We start from the raw sequence: 19,564 nt of genomic DNA on the forward strand, positions 1-19,564 counted from the left end.
AGGCTGTGTAGATTACAGTAGAAGATTCTTCAAATCAGTTTTTATTTCAGATACTGTTCAAACGTTGTGTTCTTCAAGGAGAAGAGATGTTCTGATGTACTTGTCCTCCAGTTGTTGTGCATCCACTACTGCCATTGTGCTGGTTTAATCCAGTTTACAATCTTCTGTCAAGACAGGAGTGCACATCATCTACCTGTGAAACGGCCATTAACTCTCAAAACAGCATCAGACTGAGGGGTTTCAACAAAGATGTTGCTTTTTGACCATTCTTGAAACCTAACTTGGTTCAAAAGACATCGTGATTTTTCACATTTAATCTAGGATAAAGTATTTTCTAGTGCCAAATTAATGAGAATGATTCCTGATTTGAATGAATGAAAGTCCTGACATTTCCAGTTCACTAATAGTAAAATAAGTCAGAATTGCAATTGTGAAATATAAATTGACTTTTTTTTTCTTGAAAGTCCAAGTTTACATTTTGCAATAAATCTCCTAGAATTAAATGTCTCATATTATTCTGAGTTTGCATCTCCCAAAACGCTTTTTTTTTTTTTTTTGCAATTCTGAAAAAGCCAGAATTGTGAGTCTCTTTCCATCTTATCTATCTGTCTATCGGTTAATAAAGACTCAATCCAAACTTAATTTCCTTAATGTCCCTTTAAACTGACAAAAATGCACTAACAGTGCCTTTAGTGCATGTACAGATGTTGAGATATAAATATATAATGTTATATTTTAATTTAATATGTATAATATTCTTCACTATAAAGTGACAAAAACAAACTGATAAGTAAAATATATAAGAAATACAAAATAATCGATTGGCAACAAAAAAAAAAAAAAGTTGAATGTCTGTATATCAGCCACAGTCATAAATTATCATTCAGCAGTATATTTCAAATGAACAAACGTGGTATTTTCTGTTCTAGTGTTAGTGCAGATCCTACCGTCATTGATCTGCTTACAAAATGTTACGCTTTTCATTGACATGTTTAACAGCAAGTTCAAGACTCAGAAATCATAATAGCATTGCAGGTTTCGTCCGCGTAAAAATAAATATGCACTTGGTGCGCTGCGAATGCGCGTGTCCGTTCACGCGCTTAACCCTGTGCGAAATGTATGAACGTATGTGCCCATGTAGTGATGGCAAATGATGATATTTTACGTTTTTTAGTTATTTAACACAAGTAATCCCCCCGTACGATGTGTGATCTGATTTAAGCTGTTAAAACGGTTCGTTACAACGCGATATCTCCACTGCTACGCCATTGTTTTCATTGATTGTATAACATGGTCATACACGTGAGTCCAGCCGCATCCTCGGCTAGACTAGCGTCATGACCACGCCCATTGACCAATCAGACTGTCACGGTGGGAGGCCGCTCCGACCAATGGGAGTCGAGAAGGCGTGGCTCCGGTCGGCCAGACTCACGTGGGGCTGATGTGTTGCGTTCCGGAGGAGTAATGGAGGGACGCACGAGGAACTGGAGCAAGTGATTATTGAACATAAACAGCAAGTAAGTACTCATGTTTAACGCATCTCATGCGCACGAAACATATATATATATAATAGTGCTGTGATGTTTTAATACGTCAAGACTTCTACGATTTAAGGTAGGCCTATACCACATTATAATTTCGTTATTAATTATCTACATACGCACCGCCCATCTGACTTGACATTTGCTAAATTAAATTACTGATTTCGTTTAGACTTTTATGTTTTTTCATCTTAGTTAGGTCAGACAGAGGGAATTAGGTGAATATCTTTCTGTAAGTAGACTCGTGGCCGTGCATGTGCAGTGGCGGGGGCGAGCATCAGTATCACAATATCACAATATATTCTGTCTAGTGGGTTTGTTATGAATGTGGAAACTATAGAGGGTGTTTTTTGTTGTTGTTGTTTTTACTCAGGTGAATCTTAATTGATGTGTGAATAGGCCAAGTGTGATAGTGGAGGTATGTTGCTTAATATCAAAATATTGTCTTGTGAAATAATCATTATATACATTTCCATGAGCTACAATGAGTTATTATTAGTGTTTACTTTCTTAAAGTGGTTCTATAGAACTTAGGAGTTTTGCGAATGAGCCTGTAAAGTACTTTGTTATTATTTATTATTGAAAATTTGATAATAATTGTGATTAACCTCCTGTATCCTATTTAAACCAGCCTAATATTCATTTGAGAATCAGGTTACACACAGGCTTGGAAATGTGTGGTCAACTGTTATGGATTTTCTCATGGATGATGCCACCAATTAGAGAGCAGGGTGGATGCGAATGCAGCCTAATGCAACTTTGAATTTTTTTTTTTTTAAGCTTTGAAATTTTTCATCCAATATTTACTAAAATTTCATACTTCGAGAAACCGCACCATATCAAGATATCAATGAAACTGGCACTGTTAATCAGGCATGTCCGGGTAGGTAACAAGTGGCCAAATATCAGCAATATCATCCTTTAAAGAAAGTCAAATAATTGCCAAATATCAGCAGATGTATCACAAACCAGGGTTGAGGGTCTGAGTGTTAGAGACATACATGTTACATTCATGTGAACTTGTGTAATTATTTTTCTGATGGTGGAATGCATAAGCTAGGGTGACCAGACATCCCTGTTTTGGTGTTGTGTCCCCGACCGGAGCTGTCATATTAATATATGTAACCCACAACAATTAAAAAAACAAAAACATGCACAGATATATTGTCCCCGTCTTTTAATTTGTAGATAATCAAAAGCGAGATATCAATGATATTTTGAACACTGGGAAATGTCCCCGGTTTTCATTTCAGAAATCTGGTCAAGGTAGCTGTAAAAATTGCTGTAAATACAACCAGCACAATACCAACAGCAGCACTGAATGTGTTTAGAGCAGTACTATCTGGGAAACCTGTTTGAAAAGTCTTTACTTTTCCAGAAATGACACACTTCTGCTTCAAATCTAGTTATCCTTCTTTTTGTCTGTTGAATCCTTTTTGGGGTCCCAGTGCTGTTTCCCATACAGCTGATTCACCAGAACACAAGGAGTTTCATTATATCTGGTCTGTGTAACCTGAGGACATGCATCAGCTTATCTTAGCTTTTAACTGTGTAAAAATGAGTAAAGTAAAGATACATGTATCATTTTATTGTTAACAGTAAGATGTAGGGTCTGTAAAGATTATAACCTTTGCAAAATATCTGATAATGTTTTTTTGTAGTAAAGACATGAGATAAAGAAACAGTGTTGCATAAACATGAATGACATAGAATTGTATGTGCATACATGACCAGTATTATATAATCACATAATTATGATGCATATTTACTGAAAGCACAGATTGCCGCCCTGTTCTGCTGAATTGCATTTTTGGCTTTCTGTTTGAGTTGTTTTGAGTTTCTTACTCAAAGTTGCCCAAATAGCCATGCAGATATATATATATATATATATATATATATATATATATATATATATATATATATACACAACATACACACATATTTTTAATTTATTTGGTATTTTTATATTTATAACCGAAGCCTGTGTGTTTTAAAATGAGCAGAGAGGTCTGTCTGAATAATGCACAGATGAAGTTCAGATGAAGTCTATTTTGTCATTTTTAAAACCCGAGTTTTAATACCTGACCTAGTCCTACTCTGACACAGCCTATTTAGAGAATGACTGCGTCAGAGTTTCTGTACAAACGACAGCAGTCGTTACACAGACAGGTCACGGCCCTGTGAGACGTCAGCACCGTGTGTCCAAACAAGAGTACCCAGTATATGCAGAAAATTACCTGGTATTACTTAGTGATGTTTGTGAAGCCAGAACAAATTGATTACCCAAAATATGATACTTTGGTGTATACTTATATGTAATCTGACTTCCAGTTTTTGTCTGACAAATAATAAAATGATCTGCATAAATTGAAAAAATGTAGTCTGATGGTTGTTGGATGAAAGATTTGATGTCCAGCATTACAGAGATCTTCGGTCACTTCACCTGTAATAAATGTACTTATGAAGCACCTTGGACAAAGATAAACTTTTTATACACTTCATTGGTCATCTTTGTCCAAAGCGCCATCAGGCTTTTGGGTTGTTCTTGAGCGTGATGTGATTATGTTCACATTCAGCCATCTTGTGCTGCATGTGCAAAACAACACCTCATCTTCATAATACAATAATTCCAGTCGTTTATGAGATGTAATGTGGTGAATTTGTTGTTTTCTTGCTTATTTTGTCCTGGGCAATTTATGTAACCTCCTCTAAAAAGCATAATGCATCATATTGATATATCATGTTCAAATTATATTTCAATGAATATAAACTGTAAAAAGTTAGAGAAAACATACTTTCCAAATAAAAAATTGTAGAGCTTCAAATGCTAAAATATAGTATGAAAATTAGCACAAAAAAGCAATTTCTGGGTAAATAAAAAGTGTAACAAAAAAAAAAAAATATTTTTGTTAAATATTATATATTAGAATAAACATTATTTCATTATACACAAAATGATGCAATATATTTAATGAATTTGAAATCAAATATATTAAATATTTCTAAATGTTCAATTGAAATATCTAAAATAAAATATATTAAATATATACACACACACACATATATATATATATATATAGAGAGAGAGAGAGAGAGATTTATATATATATATATATATATATATATATATATATAAACACACACACACACACACATGTTTGTTTTTGTGAAAAGTGGGTTCATCCCATAGGCGTAATGGTTTTTATACTGTACAAACTGTATATTCTCTGGCCCTTCACCAACCCTACACCTAACCCTAACCCTCACAGGAAACTTTGTGCATTTTTACTTTCTCAAAAAAACTCATTCTGTATGATTTATAAGCGTTTTGAAAAATGGGGACATGGGTTATGTCCTCATAAGTCACCCTCTTCTTGTAATACCTGTGTCATACCCATGTTATTATACAGAGTTGTGTCCTGATATGTCACAAAAACATGCCCACACTCACACTTTTAGTGGTTCTGACATTTAAAGTATTTGTGTTTCTTTTGCAGTTCTTTCAGTGGAAGACTGTATGTTACCAGCTAGTCAAACATCATCCCCATGGATTTCTCTATAGACCTTTATTTTTAATGTGGACAAAGTCATCGGAGCATCTAGATTCTGGATCAGAGCTTCAGTAGAGGTGGGCAGCGGTCCGAGGAGAACTTGTGGGAAATGCCGGGAGGAGACGGCTTTCTCGATGGAGAAGAGGAGAACTCTTCTCCAGGCTCCAGCAAGCATTCGGAACAGACAGACCAAGCTAACAGAGGACAGGACCCCGGGACCAGCGGATCAGGGTCCGGATCGGGTTCAGGTGAGGAGGAGGAAGCCGAGGAGCAGCGAGTAAGGAGCAGCAGAGGGGAGAGTTCAGCAGGCTGTGAGGAGAGCGGAGGAGAGCATACGCACGAGGATGTGGACATGAACAGCGCTCACGACTCCAGCGTCGGAGGCTCACGACATCATCATTCCTCGGCCAACTGCAGCCCTGGAAGCACCAAGAGGTACAAGAATCACAATTATAAAGCTCATGCTGAAGGTTAGTGATTTGAACAAACACATAACTATGAGTACTCCACTTTTGTTTTCTTTCTTCCTGATTTGAAAGGTAGGGATCGGTTGCTTTGAAAACTCATTTCTAAATGAGATTTGCAACCACATGATTGAGTGTAATATTAGACTTCTGGTTAAATCAAGTGCTGCTTCATCTCTTTGTGTTCAGCTCAAAATCTGCCACTGGTTCCACGTCGTCCAGTTTTCACAGCGCTCATCACACAGAGTGCAGGTAAACAAACTCACTACAACTTTGTCAAACAACTGAATTTTACAGTAACCTATTTACGGTATTATAAATATATAGTGAAGTCTTTTAATTTATCAGTTAATTTCTTAACCTATGTAAGTTATTAGAACTATGGAAGCCCAGTTCCGCCAAATAAGAAAACAAAATCATACTATTGTAAACCAATAAGAATAAGAATTAAAAAAAGATTATAAAAATTCATATTTATGTTGAAATTATAATATATAATTATATGAGTTTTTATTAGATTAAAAGTCGAAATTGACATACCAGGTTAATTATGAGATAAATTGACAGAAATTATTAGAAAATTTGACCACATAACAATCACACTTTGTTAAATCATAATTCTGACACAAAAAGTCAAAATGATGAGATAAAATATCTATATAACATTGAGAATTCATTTTTTTTTTAACTTTAAATAAAGAGTCAAAAGGGACATCATGTAGAAGAAAAGTAGAAATTATGAGATAAAAAAAAGCATAATTATAACATTAAAAGTAAATAATTTCAACATACATATAGCTATTAAAACTATAGAAGCCTATTACCATCATATAGCAAAATCATACTTTGTATCATAGTTATGACTTAAGTTGAAAATGAGATAAATTTAGATTTTTTTTTTGTTACAATTATGACTTTTTATAAGTCACAATTATTAGATAAATTGACAAAAAGTTATAAAAAAAAATATAAGAAATAATATATGATATAAAAAGTCACAATAATGTCAAAAATGTCAACTTTTTATTTCAGAGTTATATCTTAGTATTTCATACTTTCAACTTTAGTCATCATTTAGTTATTTTCTTATGTGGCATGTGCAGTGAGCAGACGGAGCATGGGCGTGAACAGACGCACCGAGAGATGATGCAGACGGTGCAGGAGATGAAGAAACGGCTGCCGTCAGAGAAGAGAAGCCGCAGTAAAGCCAGTACTGTGGAGGCACTCAACTACGCACTGAACTGTGTCAAACAAGTACAAGGTACACATACACTTCCATGCTTTATGGGGACATTTCATAGGTGTATTTTCTGTATTTTCCATCCTCCTACCGCTAAATCTACACCTCACACAAAACTTTCACAATTTTTAGATTTTCAAAAAACTTCATTCTGTATTATTTACAAGCTTTTTTCCTCAAGGAGACCAAAAAAATGTCCTTGTTAGGTCCTCATTATGTAGAGAATACCAGGACACCCATCCACCTCTTTTGGCATCTTCTCAAAGCATGAAGCCACTAGAGTGACTCCTGTCAGAACGGCAGGGCACATTAAGTCTGTGTTTATGTAACAGCCTGTGACTGCAGGAAGGGCGCGTCCAGGTCCTAACCGCTCGCTAGCAGGAAACTCCTGCTGAATCTGTTCATGGTGTTCATGCACGTACTGCTTTCATTCATCAACGCTTTCCCATGTTTGTCGTTGCATCAGATACTTCTTACAGTTTAATGCCTGTGTTAGGATGATGTGGGCAGATACTGATAGCTTCTGCGTGAGGTCATCATGTGCGTCATGGCGTTAAGTTATCGTCAAACTCAACACGCTGGAATGTGGTAGAGTTGTATTTCCTGGTTTTTGGGGAACAGATTCTCGTAACCAACAGAATCCAAAAATGTTGTTTTGAATGTTTGGGCTATTTGAACAAACTTTATAGTAAACTGAAAATGTTAAAGACCGAAACGTAATATTTTATTTCAGATGAAACGTGATTATGAGCTTCTAATAAAATTTAAATCTAATAAAAATCTAAACTTCTCATAAAAAAAATAATCTTTATTTCATTATATTTAGTTTATAATGTTGTCCTCATTGAACCTGAACAGGTGTTCTGATGACATCGTTGCTACAATACCAGACACCAGAACACAAGAAACTTTCTGCTGAATCATTCGTAATAATGTATGGTTGTTAAAAATAAATCAAATAAAATAAAAATCTGATATGCATGAAGAAAGTCCTATAGACTACAGTTATCACTTGCAAAAGTTCCGTTTAAAAATTCCACTCTGTAATGTCGCTTATGCAAGGAAATCTGCTAAAACACCATGGAGGGATTGTTTTAATGCAAGAAATTGCAGAAGTGTAAGAACCCTTCAGCATATTTGTCATTTTCTTTAATTTTTGTTTTAAATGTGCAGCAGGTTCATATTTTCACTTACACAATTGCTTTCGCAAAATAACCGTTGTTGTGTTGCTATAGGTTTGCTGCAAGTTCTGCAAACTTGTGTTTTGTTTTGCAGAATGTACTGCAATTTTGTGATAAATTATTGGCAGCTTTGCAGAAAAAAGGTTTTGCATTGAGTTCATGTAGAAACAATAACTATAGTGTAATATTTTGGTAATATTTTAAAGGATTTAATCATTATGCATTTTTTTTTTTTTTTATCAAATCTGTATAAGTAGTATTAATAGTGCATGTGTTTGTTTATTTCTGTTTGCCATCACTTGAAATAAATGTCAGTAATCAGTCTATGATGTAATGCTATGTAATATAAGGCATGGTCTCTTGTGAGCCACCTGCTCTGTTGTTAAAGCAAACACTGATTAAACTGATTAACTAGATTGTGGCTCATTTTTACTCTTCCTCTGACGCCTCCTGCAGCAAACAGCGAGTACTACAACTTACTAATGAGCTCCGGACTGGAGGAGAGACGAGACACTACTGTGTGCACGCTGGAGGATCTGGAGGGAATCACATCAGAACACACGCCGAAAAACACTGTATGTCCTGCTCCGTTTCCTCTGAAAGCCTTAATGCAAGACACTACAGGCAAAATATGCACTGTGCAGACCAGTGCAATTTTTCATGCACTGGTCACAGGTTTTGGGCCATCTGGCATGTTCACACTAGTGGATAGAAAACATCCAAAATACACTTGCACTTATATCTATTTTCGCATCTGTAGATTTTAATTACAAGACCTATATATAAAGGTTTCCAAAAGTCTGAAAACTCCATTGCAGCAGCACTTATGTACACCAAACTTTATGATTTTATTTCTATCTATATCTTTATTCGGAATGTCCTTATTTCAAAGTTATTATAGTTGGCTAAAAATAAAATGAAAACTAAAACCATAAAAGTAAATAAATAACTCACTACTTGAAATAAAATAAATGTTAATATGTAATATATTTAGTTTAACTTGATGTGCTAAAATAACTTAAACTAAAGCTGAAATAATAATAAATATCTAGACGTATTTAGAGATGACACAAATTATATATATTACTACTAAAATGAGCATGAAAGAAAACATCTAATTAAAAATATTAACAAAAACTATAATGGTATTTCAGTGATACTAAAAGGACTCCGGGTTGTTCATAGGCCTATATTATTTAATTCCTTAAGACATGGAGAAAATGTCCTTTTTTCTGTCTGTTGACACAGTATTGTCTGTTTTAAAAGACAGTGATAAAAAGAGATATTAAAAATGCCCTTTTTAAAAATCTTGGACTCTAATATGACATAAAAATGAAAGATTTTGAACCTGGCTATATCCAGTGTTCAGCTTTGTTTTGGAAAGGTATGCAAATTGGTACATATTTAAATAGATAATGTATATGTAAACATTTCAGAAAATGTACAATTAAAAATAAAACTGATATTGCAATTCTTAATGTAATCAATCAATTGGGTGATATCTGGAAATTGTATTTTATTTTATTTTTTACCCTATTCACCTGTGATTTCTAGCCTTAAAGGGATAATGAAATGTATTCATCCTCAGGTTGTTTCAAGCCTAAATGAGTTTATTCATCATTTGAACATTAAAGATGTTCTGGTAACCAAACAGTTGCTGGTAGCCATTGACTTCCATAGTATTCCAGCGTTCTGTAAAATATCTGTAAATAAACACAGGTTTTGAACAACTTGAGAGTGAGTAAATGATGTCAGAATTTTCATTTTTGGGTGAGCTAGCCCTTTAATGTGGGTACGTGGTGTTCACGGACCGTTCTCTTGTGTTTTCTAAGGACACGTTTGTGGTGGTCTTCTCTCTGGCTTCTGGGAAGGTGGTTCACGTGTCTGAACAGGCCTCCAGCGTGCTTCACTGCAAGAGGAAGTTTCTGGAATCTGCCAAGTTCGTGGAGCTGCTGTACCATCAGGATGTCAACGTGTTTTACTCACACACGGCGCAGCCACGACTGCCGCCCTGGAATGTGGGCACAGACAGCGGTGAGATGCTCTGGAACTGTAACATTTCAGTTTAAAGCTCCAGCTAGGAAGCATTTCGCTGATATTGCATGTAAATTTAATCATGCAAAATCATGCATTTATTAAAGTAATAAAAAACTTTTTGTCTTTGTCTCTCTGTAGCGGCGGTTCTGTTTGAATGCGCCCAGGTCAAGTCCTTCTTCTGTCGAATCAGGTGAGTGTGTTTCACCTCATTTATGATTTCATTTCGACTTCCTGTGGACTTTTAAATTGCAGTCTATACAGCATCATTACTCATTCTCATCTGATCATCTCATTATGTCAAATCACAATGCATGTATTTATATAGCCCTTTATACCGTACAATATCATGTACTCGTGTAAGAATCATTATCCAATTCGGTTTAGTTTGGTTTTTACTCTCTGTTGTCAGTGGAGTCAGACTGATAATATTTTTGAACGTTTTATGTGTGTGTGTGTGTGTGTGTGTGTGTGTGTGTGTGTGTGTCTGTCTGTGTTCAGAGGAGGGAAAGATAGAGATGGAGAGATGTGTTATAGTCCTTTCCGGATCACTCCATACCTGCTGAAGGTTCGGGGACCGAGCGCAGAGGAAGAGCCATGCTGTCTGGCCCTGGCCGAACGCATCATCTCAGGATATGAGGGTACGAGCCGTGTGACCTTTCACCCCGTCACGTTCTTAAACATTAGTATAGTACTTTGAGACATGACCTCAGTATGTTACCTGTTTGTCTTTTTTGCTTTTACTTTTGGCTTTCTGATTTAATCATGATTATTTTTATTAAATTTTTTTGCTTGTTGCTTTCTCTCCAGCCCCTCGCATTCCCATGGACAAGCGCATATTCAGCACGACTCATTCACCAGGCTGTGTCTTTTTAGAAGTGGATGACCGGTGAGTGATTTTCACCTTTAGTCACAAGAGCCAAGTAAAGGAATCAGCAGCTTTGGCGAATAGTTATGAGTTCAAATAATACAATTATTATTATTATTGTTGTTATTATTTAAAAAATAATATGTAGCATGGAGTAAAGCACAAAGTACCACATTATTAGTAGTAGTTGTAGTAGTATTGCTATTTGAAAATAATATGTTGCACGAGGAAAGCTGATCAGTATATTATTATATAATATTATATAATATTATGTTGTATTATGTTGCAATATTATGTTGCACAGAGTATGGCTGAGCAGTATGGAAGCCCGTTTCTGCCACTAAATAAAAAAAAAAAAAAAATGCGAGTTATAAAGTCAGAATTGCATGATATAAACTCCCAATTCTGACTCTTTTTAGTTTTTTTTTCTCGTTTAAATCTCATAATTATGACTTTATAGCTCGCAATTGTTTTATTTTTTATTTAGTGGTGGAAACGGGCTTTCATACTGTGAGTTTATATCACACATTTCGTTCTTTATAACTGACTTTATAACTCACAATTCTGACTTCATAACTCGCAATTGCGTGTTATAAAGTCAGAATTGCAAGACATGAACTCGCATTTCTGAGAAAAATAGTCAGAATTGTGAGATAAAAAGTCACAATAACCTTGTTTTATTTTTTATTCAGTGGCGGAAACGGGCCTCCATAGAGCAGCGTATTAGTAGTGCTAGTAGTACTAGAAAATATGTTGCACACGTTGAGTTGATATCATCAAATTATCACAGTGTTTGTCTTGATGCCTGTTCGAATTAAAAATTTAATAATAATGATAAATTCAACTCTAATCATTGTTTCTTTCTGTGTATATAATATATTTAGTAAGTAACTGTCAGACTGTCAGAAGTTCCTGATTTCTGACATGGCTGTTTACCAAAGAAACACGTAATGTTCAGTAAAGACCAGGTGTTGCGGTGACCCTTTTATAACCACACGACTGTGAAGTAGTTCTAGGTTTGTCAACCACATTAGTTTGATATCTTGTTATTCTGTTCTTTTTCTTAAAAATAACGACTTGGACTTTTTTCGAACATCATGTTTAATCGGTAGCAAAAGACGAGCATTTTAGGGGCAAACACTTGAAACAAATGCATTTTCTTGCGGTAAGTGATTCTTCATGTATTAGTTGTTTGTGTGTCCACAGTGCGGTGCCTTTGCTCGGTTACCTCCCTCAGGACCTGATCGGTACCTCATTTCTGACCTGCCTGCATCCAGACGACCGCCTGCTCATGCTGTCCATGCACCGCAGAAGTACATCCGTTACAGCTACATCGTAAAGTCTTTAGCAGTCTTGTAATAATAAGGTGTTCATTAAATTGGTCTTGATCCCTTCAGTTCTGAAGTACGCGGGCCAGCCTCCGTTTGAACACTCACCCGTCCGGTTCCAGTGTCAGAACGGGGACTACGTCACCCTGGACTCCAGCTGGTCCAGCTTCATCAACCCCTGGAGCCGTAAAGTGGCCTTCATCATCGGAAGGCACAAAGTTCGCACGTAAGTGCCGGCTTTTCAGTGCACCAGTTGTGTTGTGTATCCAAGCACTGACATTTGCTCATACAGAAGCACTTGTTTTTTGTATGTCTTCTCTGTAGTGGACCTCTGAATGAGGATGTTTTTTCTGCACTGAGTAAACCCGTGCAGCCAGTCATGTGTGAGGACGTTAAAGAGCTGCAAGCCATGATCTACAAGCTCTTCTTACAGGTGAGGGCGAGCTACATTAGCAGCCTTTTAGCAGGCCAGTTGGTCAAAAGTGACAGTAAAGGCATTTATAATGTTACAAAAAATTCTAATAAATGCTGTTCTTTTGAACTTTGTATTCATCAGAGAATCCTGAAAAAAAAACACATCATGATTTTCACAAAAATATTAAGCAGCAAAAATCATGCGAGACCAGACACTGGAATTATGGCTGATGAAGATTTAATACTTAAAATTCAGCTTTGCATCACGGGAATAAATTGCATTCTAAAATATGTTAAAATAGAAAACAGTTTATTTTAAACTACATTAATATTTCACAATTTTCCTGTTTTTGCTGTGTTTTGAATCAAATAAATGCAGCCTTGGCCTTTGTTTTCAAAAACATAAAAATCTCTCTGTCTCCAGACAAATGTTTTTGAATAGTTTAGCGTGGATCTCTTTGTACGAGGAACAGACCCAAATTACATAAAAGATGTAAACTCATTAAAAACTAAAATCATTCGTTTTTATCCTATCCAAAACAGTTCTAGGAAAGCACTTTTCAAAAGAAAAGCTTTTTAAAAAATGTCATGTGTATTGTCTTCCTTTAATTAGAGCAAGATGACGGCAATCTAAAATATGAAAATAGTCAGTCCACAAACTATATAAAAAAAATTAATGTAAAAAAAAAAAAAACCCTTGTTAATGGAAATGGTTAAGCTGAAATAAAATTAAAAATTTTAAAAATACAAATTTGAATTCAACAAAAAAATAATATCTATGGTAGTATATAACACTGCTTCATATGTGGCTTTGCTACAGTCGCTAAGCACATTTGAGCTGCTTGTTTGTATTTTAATCATATCTGTCTTTCACTCAGCCTGTACACAATAATGGATCCAGTGGCTATGGCAGTCTGGCTAGTAACGGCTCTCACGAGCAACACATCAGCGTGGCCTCGTCCAGCGACAGTAATGGAAACCTCTGGGAGGATTCGCACAGGGAACGAGTATGCCTGAAAGTGCTTGTAAAGTCACATATGAATGTTGGTTTGACTGGACCTAACGAGCGATCTTGTGTATTGTAGATGACATTGCAGCGGTTTTGTGCTGATGTCAGTAAAGTGAAGAACTGGGGCCAGCAGGCGTATCTGGACTCCCGGAGGAAGCTCACACCTTTAGGACCAGCCACTGCAGGTCTGGAATATGTTCTCTACATCTTACTACAGTCATCTCATGACTTGGTCAAGGTGTAATATATTTAAACTATATTTGTTTTCATCAGTGGCGGCAGCAGGCGTTTATCCTAATGCCAGTCAGGGTTTGGGAATTAGAGATCATCTAAAGCAGTCTCTTCTAGAAGCCCGGAAACAACCACACATCCCATCCTACCAGCAGATCAACTGTGTGGACAGCATCATCAGGTGAAGCTAACAGACACGGGATCATTTTATATATATATATATGCATATGTATATATATATATATGTATGTATATATTTATTTATTTATTTATATATATATATGTGTGTGTGTGTGTTTGTTTGTTTGTTTGTTTGTATATGTATTTATATATATATATATATATATGAAAAAGGTTTAGGTTTTTGGATAAAAAAGTTTAATAATAATAATCACTGAATAAATATTTTAAATATGCAGTCAATTCTTTCTGTATATTTTATATTGTTATTTTTTATATATGTATGTATGTGTATATGTATATGTATGTATGTGTATATACATATATATATGATAGAAGATTACATTTGAAATAACAGTGTATTCATTAACAGTGTTATCCATTACTGGATAATCCAGAAAAGTCAGTAATTTGTTTGTTGTAATTAACTTAATTTAAATATGCAACTTCGTAAAATAATATTATATAAAAACTATAAATGCTTTATATAACGTAGTTATTTTTTATTTTGGAAATTCAAAGTAAGTAGTTTACATTTTAAATAAAAGTGTAGTCATATCTATTATATAAATATATATATATATATATATATATATATATATATATATATATATATATATATATGTATATATATATATGTATAATAATTCGGTTTTTTTAAACAATATCATATGAATATATCATTATTATTATTATTATTATTTTATATTAATATTAAAATAAATAGATATTATATTATTAATATTACACACACACACATTTATATATATATATATTATATATATATATATATATATATATATTAATATGTGTGTGTATGTGTGTAATATGAATATACTATCTATTTAATTTAATATTAATATAAAATAATAATGAAATACATTTTCTATAATAATTCTAATAATAATTTTTTCATTTCTAAAAAAAATATAAAAACATTAGAAACAATTAGAAACTTTTTTTTGTGGGTATTATCATTAATTTTAAGTGTAGCCTGAGATCTATTTAAAGAGGTTTGTTTCTTCTTCTAGATATCTGGAGAGCTGTGCGACGTCTGCTCTGAAGCGAAAGAGCGAATCTCTGTCCATAACTACGTCATCTTCATCCTCCATGTCTGAGGAAGACAAACCTACAGCGGCCGCACATGAAGACGGTACGAGTTCTCAAGGTCCATTCCAACCGGGTCTGTATCCTCCTAAAACCCAGCACAGATCCTGATGATTGTCTTTCTCCTGCAGAGGGCGCTGGTGCTCTGGACAGCCAGGTGTCTGCGGGTTCGGTTACGACGGCAGCGGTGGTGGGAGCGCCGCTCACAGACATTACAATATCCACAGAAGCCATGAGCGTGGTGTCCGTCACCAGTCAGTGCAGTTACAGCAGCACCATAGTGCACGTCCCACAGCCCGAGTCGGGTGAGTTGCAGTGACCCAAAATGTGTTTGGCCACTTAAACTGTATTTAAAGGGATAGTTCACCCAATTAGAATTTGCTGTTAATTTGCACACTCTCATGCCATCCGAGATGTGGGTGACTTGTTTTCTTGAGTAAAACAGTAAAGAAGATTTTTAGCTGAAACTGTGGTCCTTGGTGAATGTTGTAAATGCAAGCGGTAGTCTGAGAATTTGAAAGTGTATCAAGGAGCACAAAATGAATACCTGTGGCTCCTGGAGAATTATTGAGCTCCTATGAAGTGAAACTATCAGTCAGTGCAAGAAACTGAACATTATTTACTGCATTATTACCTGTAATCCAGAGACTCAGGCAAACGGTTCATAGAGGTGTCCAATTCATGAACGAATCATTCTTTTGAACTGGTTCTTTTTAGTGAACTATCCCTTTAAAAACACCGTTTAACACCTGCATCTGCCGCTTGTCTTCCTCTAGAGGTCACTGCTTTAGAAGATGCTCCAATGGGGAGTGAACCAACAGACTCCGCCCCCACTCCTGCACGCCCCGCCCCCAGCACCTCCTCAGCGGCTCAGGAGGAGTTACTCGTGTTGGGTCTTACTAAAGAGGTGCTGTCGGCCCACACCCAGAAGGAGGAGCAGCAGTTCGTAGATCGTTTCCAACATCGTATCCTGCAGAGTCCTTACAGCTCCTACCTCCAGCAGGACAACAGCAGCAAGGCCCATTCTCATCACAGAGGTGTGTGTGTGTGTGTGTGTGTGTGTGTGTGTTGTCGGGTGTGTGTGTGCTATCTGTTGTTATTTATCAGTCTATTGCTTGTCATGTTCTTCTTTTGTTAGTTGCTTCAGATAAAAGTGTCTGGAGCAACTTATAAGAACAAGCTATCTAGCAACCTAAGATTAATGCTGCATATAAATTATTCATTTGATTCTATTATTAAAACCATATATATTTTATATAGTTATTTTATATCTGTAAATGTAAAGAAAAACTTTACATATTAACAGTGTGCTAATAAATATTGTTGGAAAATCCAATAATGAAATATTTTTTATAATAATTTAATACTTTATTGAAATATACAAAGCACAAAGTTATTAGTCCATATTTTTTTGTTTTATATTTTTATTATGTAATATTAATTATTAATACAAATGATTATAATTGATATTATTAGTTTAATTTAACATTTTTATATAATTGGTGTTTTACTTCTTTTTTTTTTTTGTGACATTTTAAGTAAAATATTGTGTTGTGTGTGTGTTTGTGTGTGTATTTATATATATATATATATATATATATATATATATATATATATATATATATATATATATATATATATATATATATAAAATGTAATCATAATTTATTTATTGATTGGGATAACATTGGCTGTAGCATTAACTCTACTTTCACATCTACTCTCAGCTGATGTTGTGCGTCCGCCAAACAAGCACAAGCGGCCCAAACCAGAAAACTCGTCTGACAGCTACGGCTCCCAGCCGGGCAACTACTGGTCACTTCCCAGACCCACAGGAGCGCCTCATTCCTCCTGGCCGTCCTCAGAGTCGTCTCAGCCCCAGCCATCCAACATCGGCTTTGTGCCGCCCATTGCAGTGCCAATGCAGTCGGCCCCTTACTTCACTGTGCTCGGTGCAGGTCAGCAGCCCATGGTGGTCCAGCCTGACCAAGGTGTCCAGAACCTCCAACCCATGCATCCCATGATGGTCGTCCTGCTTCCTAGTTACCCCATGTACCCCGGCAACAATGGCATGTATCTTCAGGGGATGCCTGTCCTGGCACCTGGAGTCGTTCCCCAGCCTCCCTTTAATATGTGTGGCTACATCCCGCCTGGTGGCCACATGCCACATGGGTCTCCATCTCAGGAGCATCCTCCAGGGTCCAGCGTCACAGGAGCTGGGATGCCCCCGGGGGCCTCAGCGGAGGTCGACTCGATACCTGCCCCTTGGTTTGGGGAAGACCTTGATGCAGCACAACCTACAGCACTCTTCTCCAGCTCTCGCTCCAGCTCGCCCATCCAGCTGAACTTACTCCAGGAGGAGCTGACCAAACCCACCGAAGCCCAGAACAGCACCGGTCCAGAGAGTCTGCATGAGCACCACGCCAGAGCGGTGAGACCAGCTGAGATCAGACTCCAGTAGTTTCGGGAAGTTGAATTAACCTGAGGAGTGACGTGATTTACTCCATCTGAAGCGATTTTATTTAGTACATTAAGTATTTTATTAAAATGTTGGTGCATGCTGTTTTTATGACCCCATAATATGTTATTATATTAATAGTTAATAAAATATGTAAGTAAAATGTAAAAAAAATTATTTAATAAATTGAAAAAATAAATATAAAATGGCATTGAGAGACCAATTGTTATTTAGTTTATTCTTATTAAATACTTAAGTATAATATTCAAATATATTAAAAATATGAAAAGGATCATGTGGAAGGGTTGTAAGAGATCAATTGTTTTATTTATAAAATACTTAATGTTTAAGGAAAATTTGTTTAAAATACTTATAAGAAATCACTTCAATGGGCCCTAAGAGACCAATATATTTTTTATTATTAAAATACATATACTGAGGTAAAATATTAGAATATATTTCAAATGCATATTTAAAATATTTGTAAACATTCACGTGGTTAAGCTGTAAGAGACCAATTATGTTATTATATTAATTATTATTAAAATGCATTCAATATAAAGGTAAAATGCATTAGAATTATACATTCAACATCAAAAGTTGATGTTAAAAGGCATTAAGGGTCAATTTATACTGGTATTATAATAATTATGAAAAAAAATAGTAAAATATAATTTAAAAATATATAAAGTTTTTTTTTTTTACGTAGAAAATTACAATATTTATGAATTCACATGCTGTACATATTTTATAAAAATTGGAAAGGGCCTTAGTAATTAGTAAGTACCAATTATGTAATTTTATTAAATATTATTAATATTCTTAAAATATTTAAGTGTATATAGATATATATTTATAGATAGATAGATAGATAGATAGATAGATAGATAGATAGATAGATAGATAAATAGAATATAAAACTACTTTTCATGTGAAAGGGCCTTAATTAAGCAATTATGCATATTTTTGTTTCTTTTGTTTTTGTTTTGCTTTATCCTTCAAGAGAAGTAATTAATTATGATCTGAGGTGAACTGGCTCAGTCAGCATGACTTCAGCTGTGTGTTTCTCTGCTCACAGGAGGACGCTCCCAGCGAGTCGGGGAACCAGGATGCCCATTCTACCTCCAGCGAAATGCTTGACCAGTTGCTACAGGAGGACGCCCGCTCAGGAACCGGCTCCAACGCCTCAGGCAGTGGCTCCGGGGAGTCGGGAGGCTCTCTGGGCTCCGGCTCGGGACTCTGCTCTAACACCGGTGCGGTTCAAAATCACCCATCCATCATCATATATTTTTTTTTTTTTTCTTAACTATAATAGATCAACCTATCTAGGGTTTGAACTAGTGATAGATTAGTTAGTAGTAAGTTAGTTGGACTGTTTCTGTCCTTTGAGATTATTGGCTTTGGCTAAACAGAAATGGTATTTCATCCTTGTGTCAGTCAGTAATTCCTTAAAACAAAACTTTCAAGTAATATTTAAATTATTAAATTACTTTAAATGTAATAAATATGTAAATATATAATATAGGGTGTTTTGGGTTATTTTTTACTTTTACGTTTTGAGTGAAATAGTGTAAACTGTGTTAAAATGTATATTTAATTGATATAATAATAAACATTTCATTTATTATATATTATATTTCTGCAATTTTGAATGTGTATGGCTGATGCTCAAGCTATATAATACCAATACAAATATAAATAAAATAAAAATAGATTCTTCCCCATGTATAAAATTAGGGCATGGTGTGAATGTATTTATTAATAATTTATAGTGCTTTACCATAAGCCAAACACATACAAAATTGCAGACATAAAATATAAATTTAAAAAGTCATTGATTATTTATTAAATGCCATTTGCACCATAAAATAGTATCTTTATTTTAATGGTGTTTGATTAGTTACATATTTTCCACCACATAAACGTCTTCCAGAAGATTATTTGAATGCAGAAAAAAC

General features: G+C 35.2%; 1 protein-coding gene across 1 annotated transcript; it reads left to right on the forward strand.

Moving 5' to 3' along the window:
* The first annotated feature begins 1,505 nt into the window (after nucleotides 1–1,505).
* LOC132119209 (period circadian protein homolog 3-like) lies at nucleotides 1,506–19,050 on the forward strand. Its single transcript, XM_059529001.1, has 21 exons — nucleotides 1,506–1,614; nucleotides 5,039–5,527; nucleotides 5,746–5,808; nucleotides 6,660–6,817; nucleotides 8,434–8,552; nucleotides 9,810–10,011; nucleotides 10,153–10,204; nucleotides 10,513–10,652; nucleotides 10,822–10,900; nucleotides 12,086–12,192; nucleotides 12,277–12,433; nucleotides 12,532–12,640; nucleotides 13,500–13,628; nucleotides 13,707–13,815; nucleotides 13,904–14,042; nucleotides 15,073–15,194; nucleotides 15,280–15,453; nucleotides 15,925–16,185; nucleotides 16,876–17,579; nucleotides 18,685–18,859; nucleotides 19,019–19,050. Exons 2-21 carry the CDS (start codon nucleotides 5,202–5,204, stop codon nucleotides 19,048–19,050), a joined length of 3,357 nt encoding a protein of 1,118 aa, XP_059384984.1. The 5' UTR covers nucleotides 1,506–1,614; nucleotides 5,039–5,201.
* The last annotated feature ends 514 nt before the right edge of the window (nucleotides 19,051–19,564 follow it).

The sequence above is a fragment of the Carassius carassius genome, chromosome 38 (assembly GCF_963082965.1).
Source record: "Carassius carassius chromosome 38, fCarCar2.1, whole genome shotgun sequence".
Classification (NCBI taxonomy): Eukaryota; Metazoa; Chordata; class Actinopteri; order Cypriniformes; family Cyprinidae; genus Carassius; species Carassius carassius.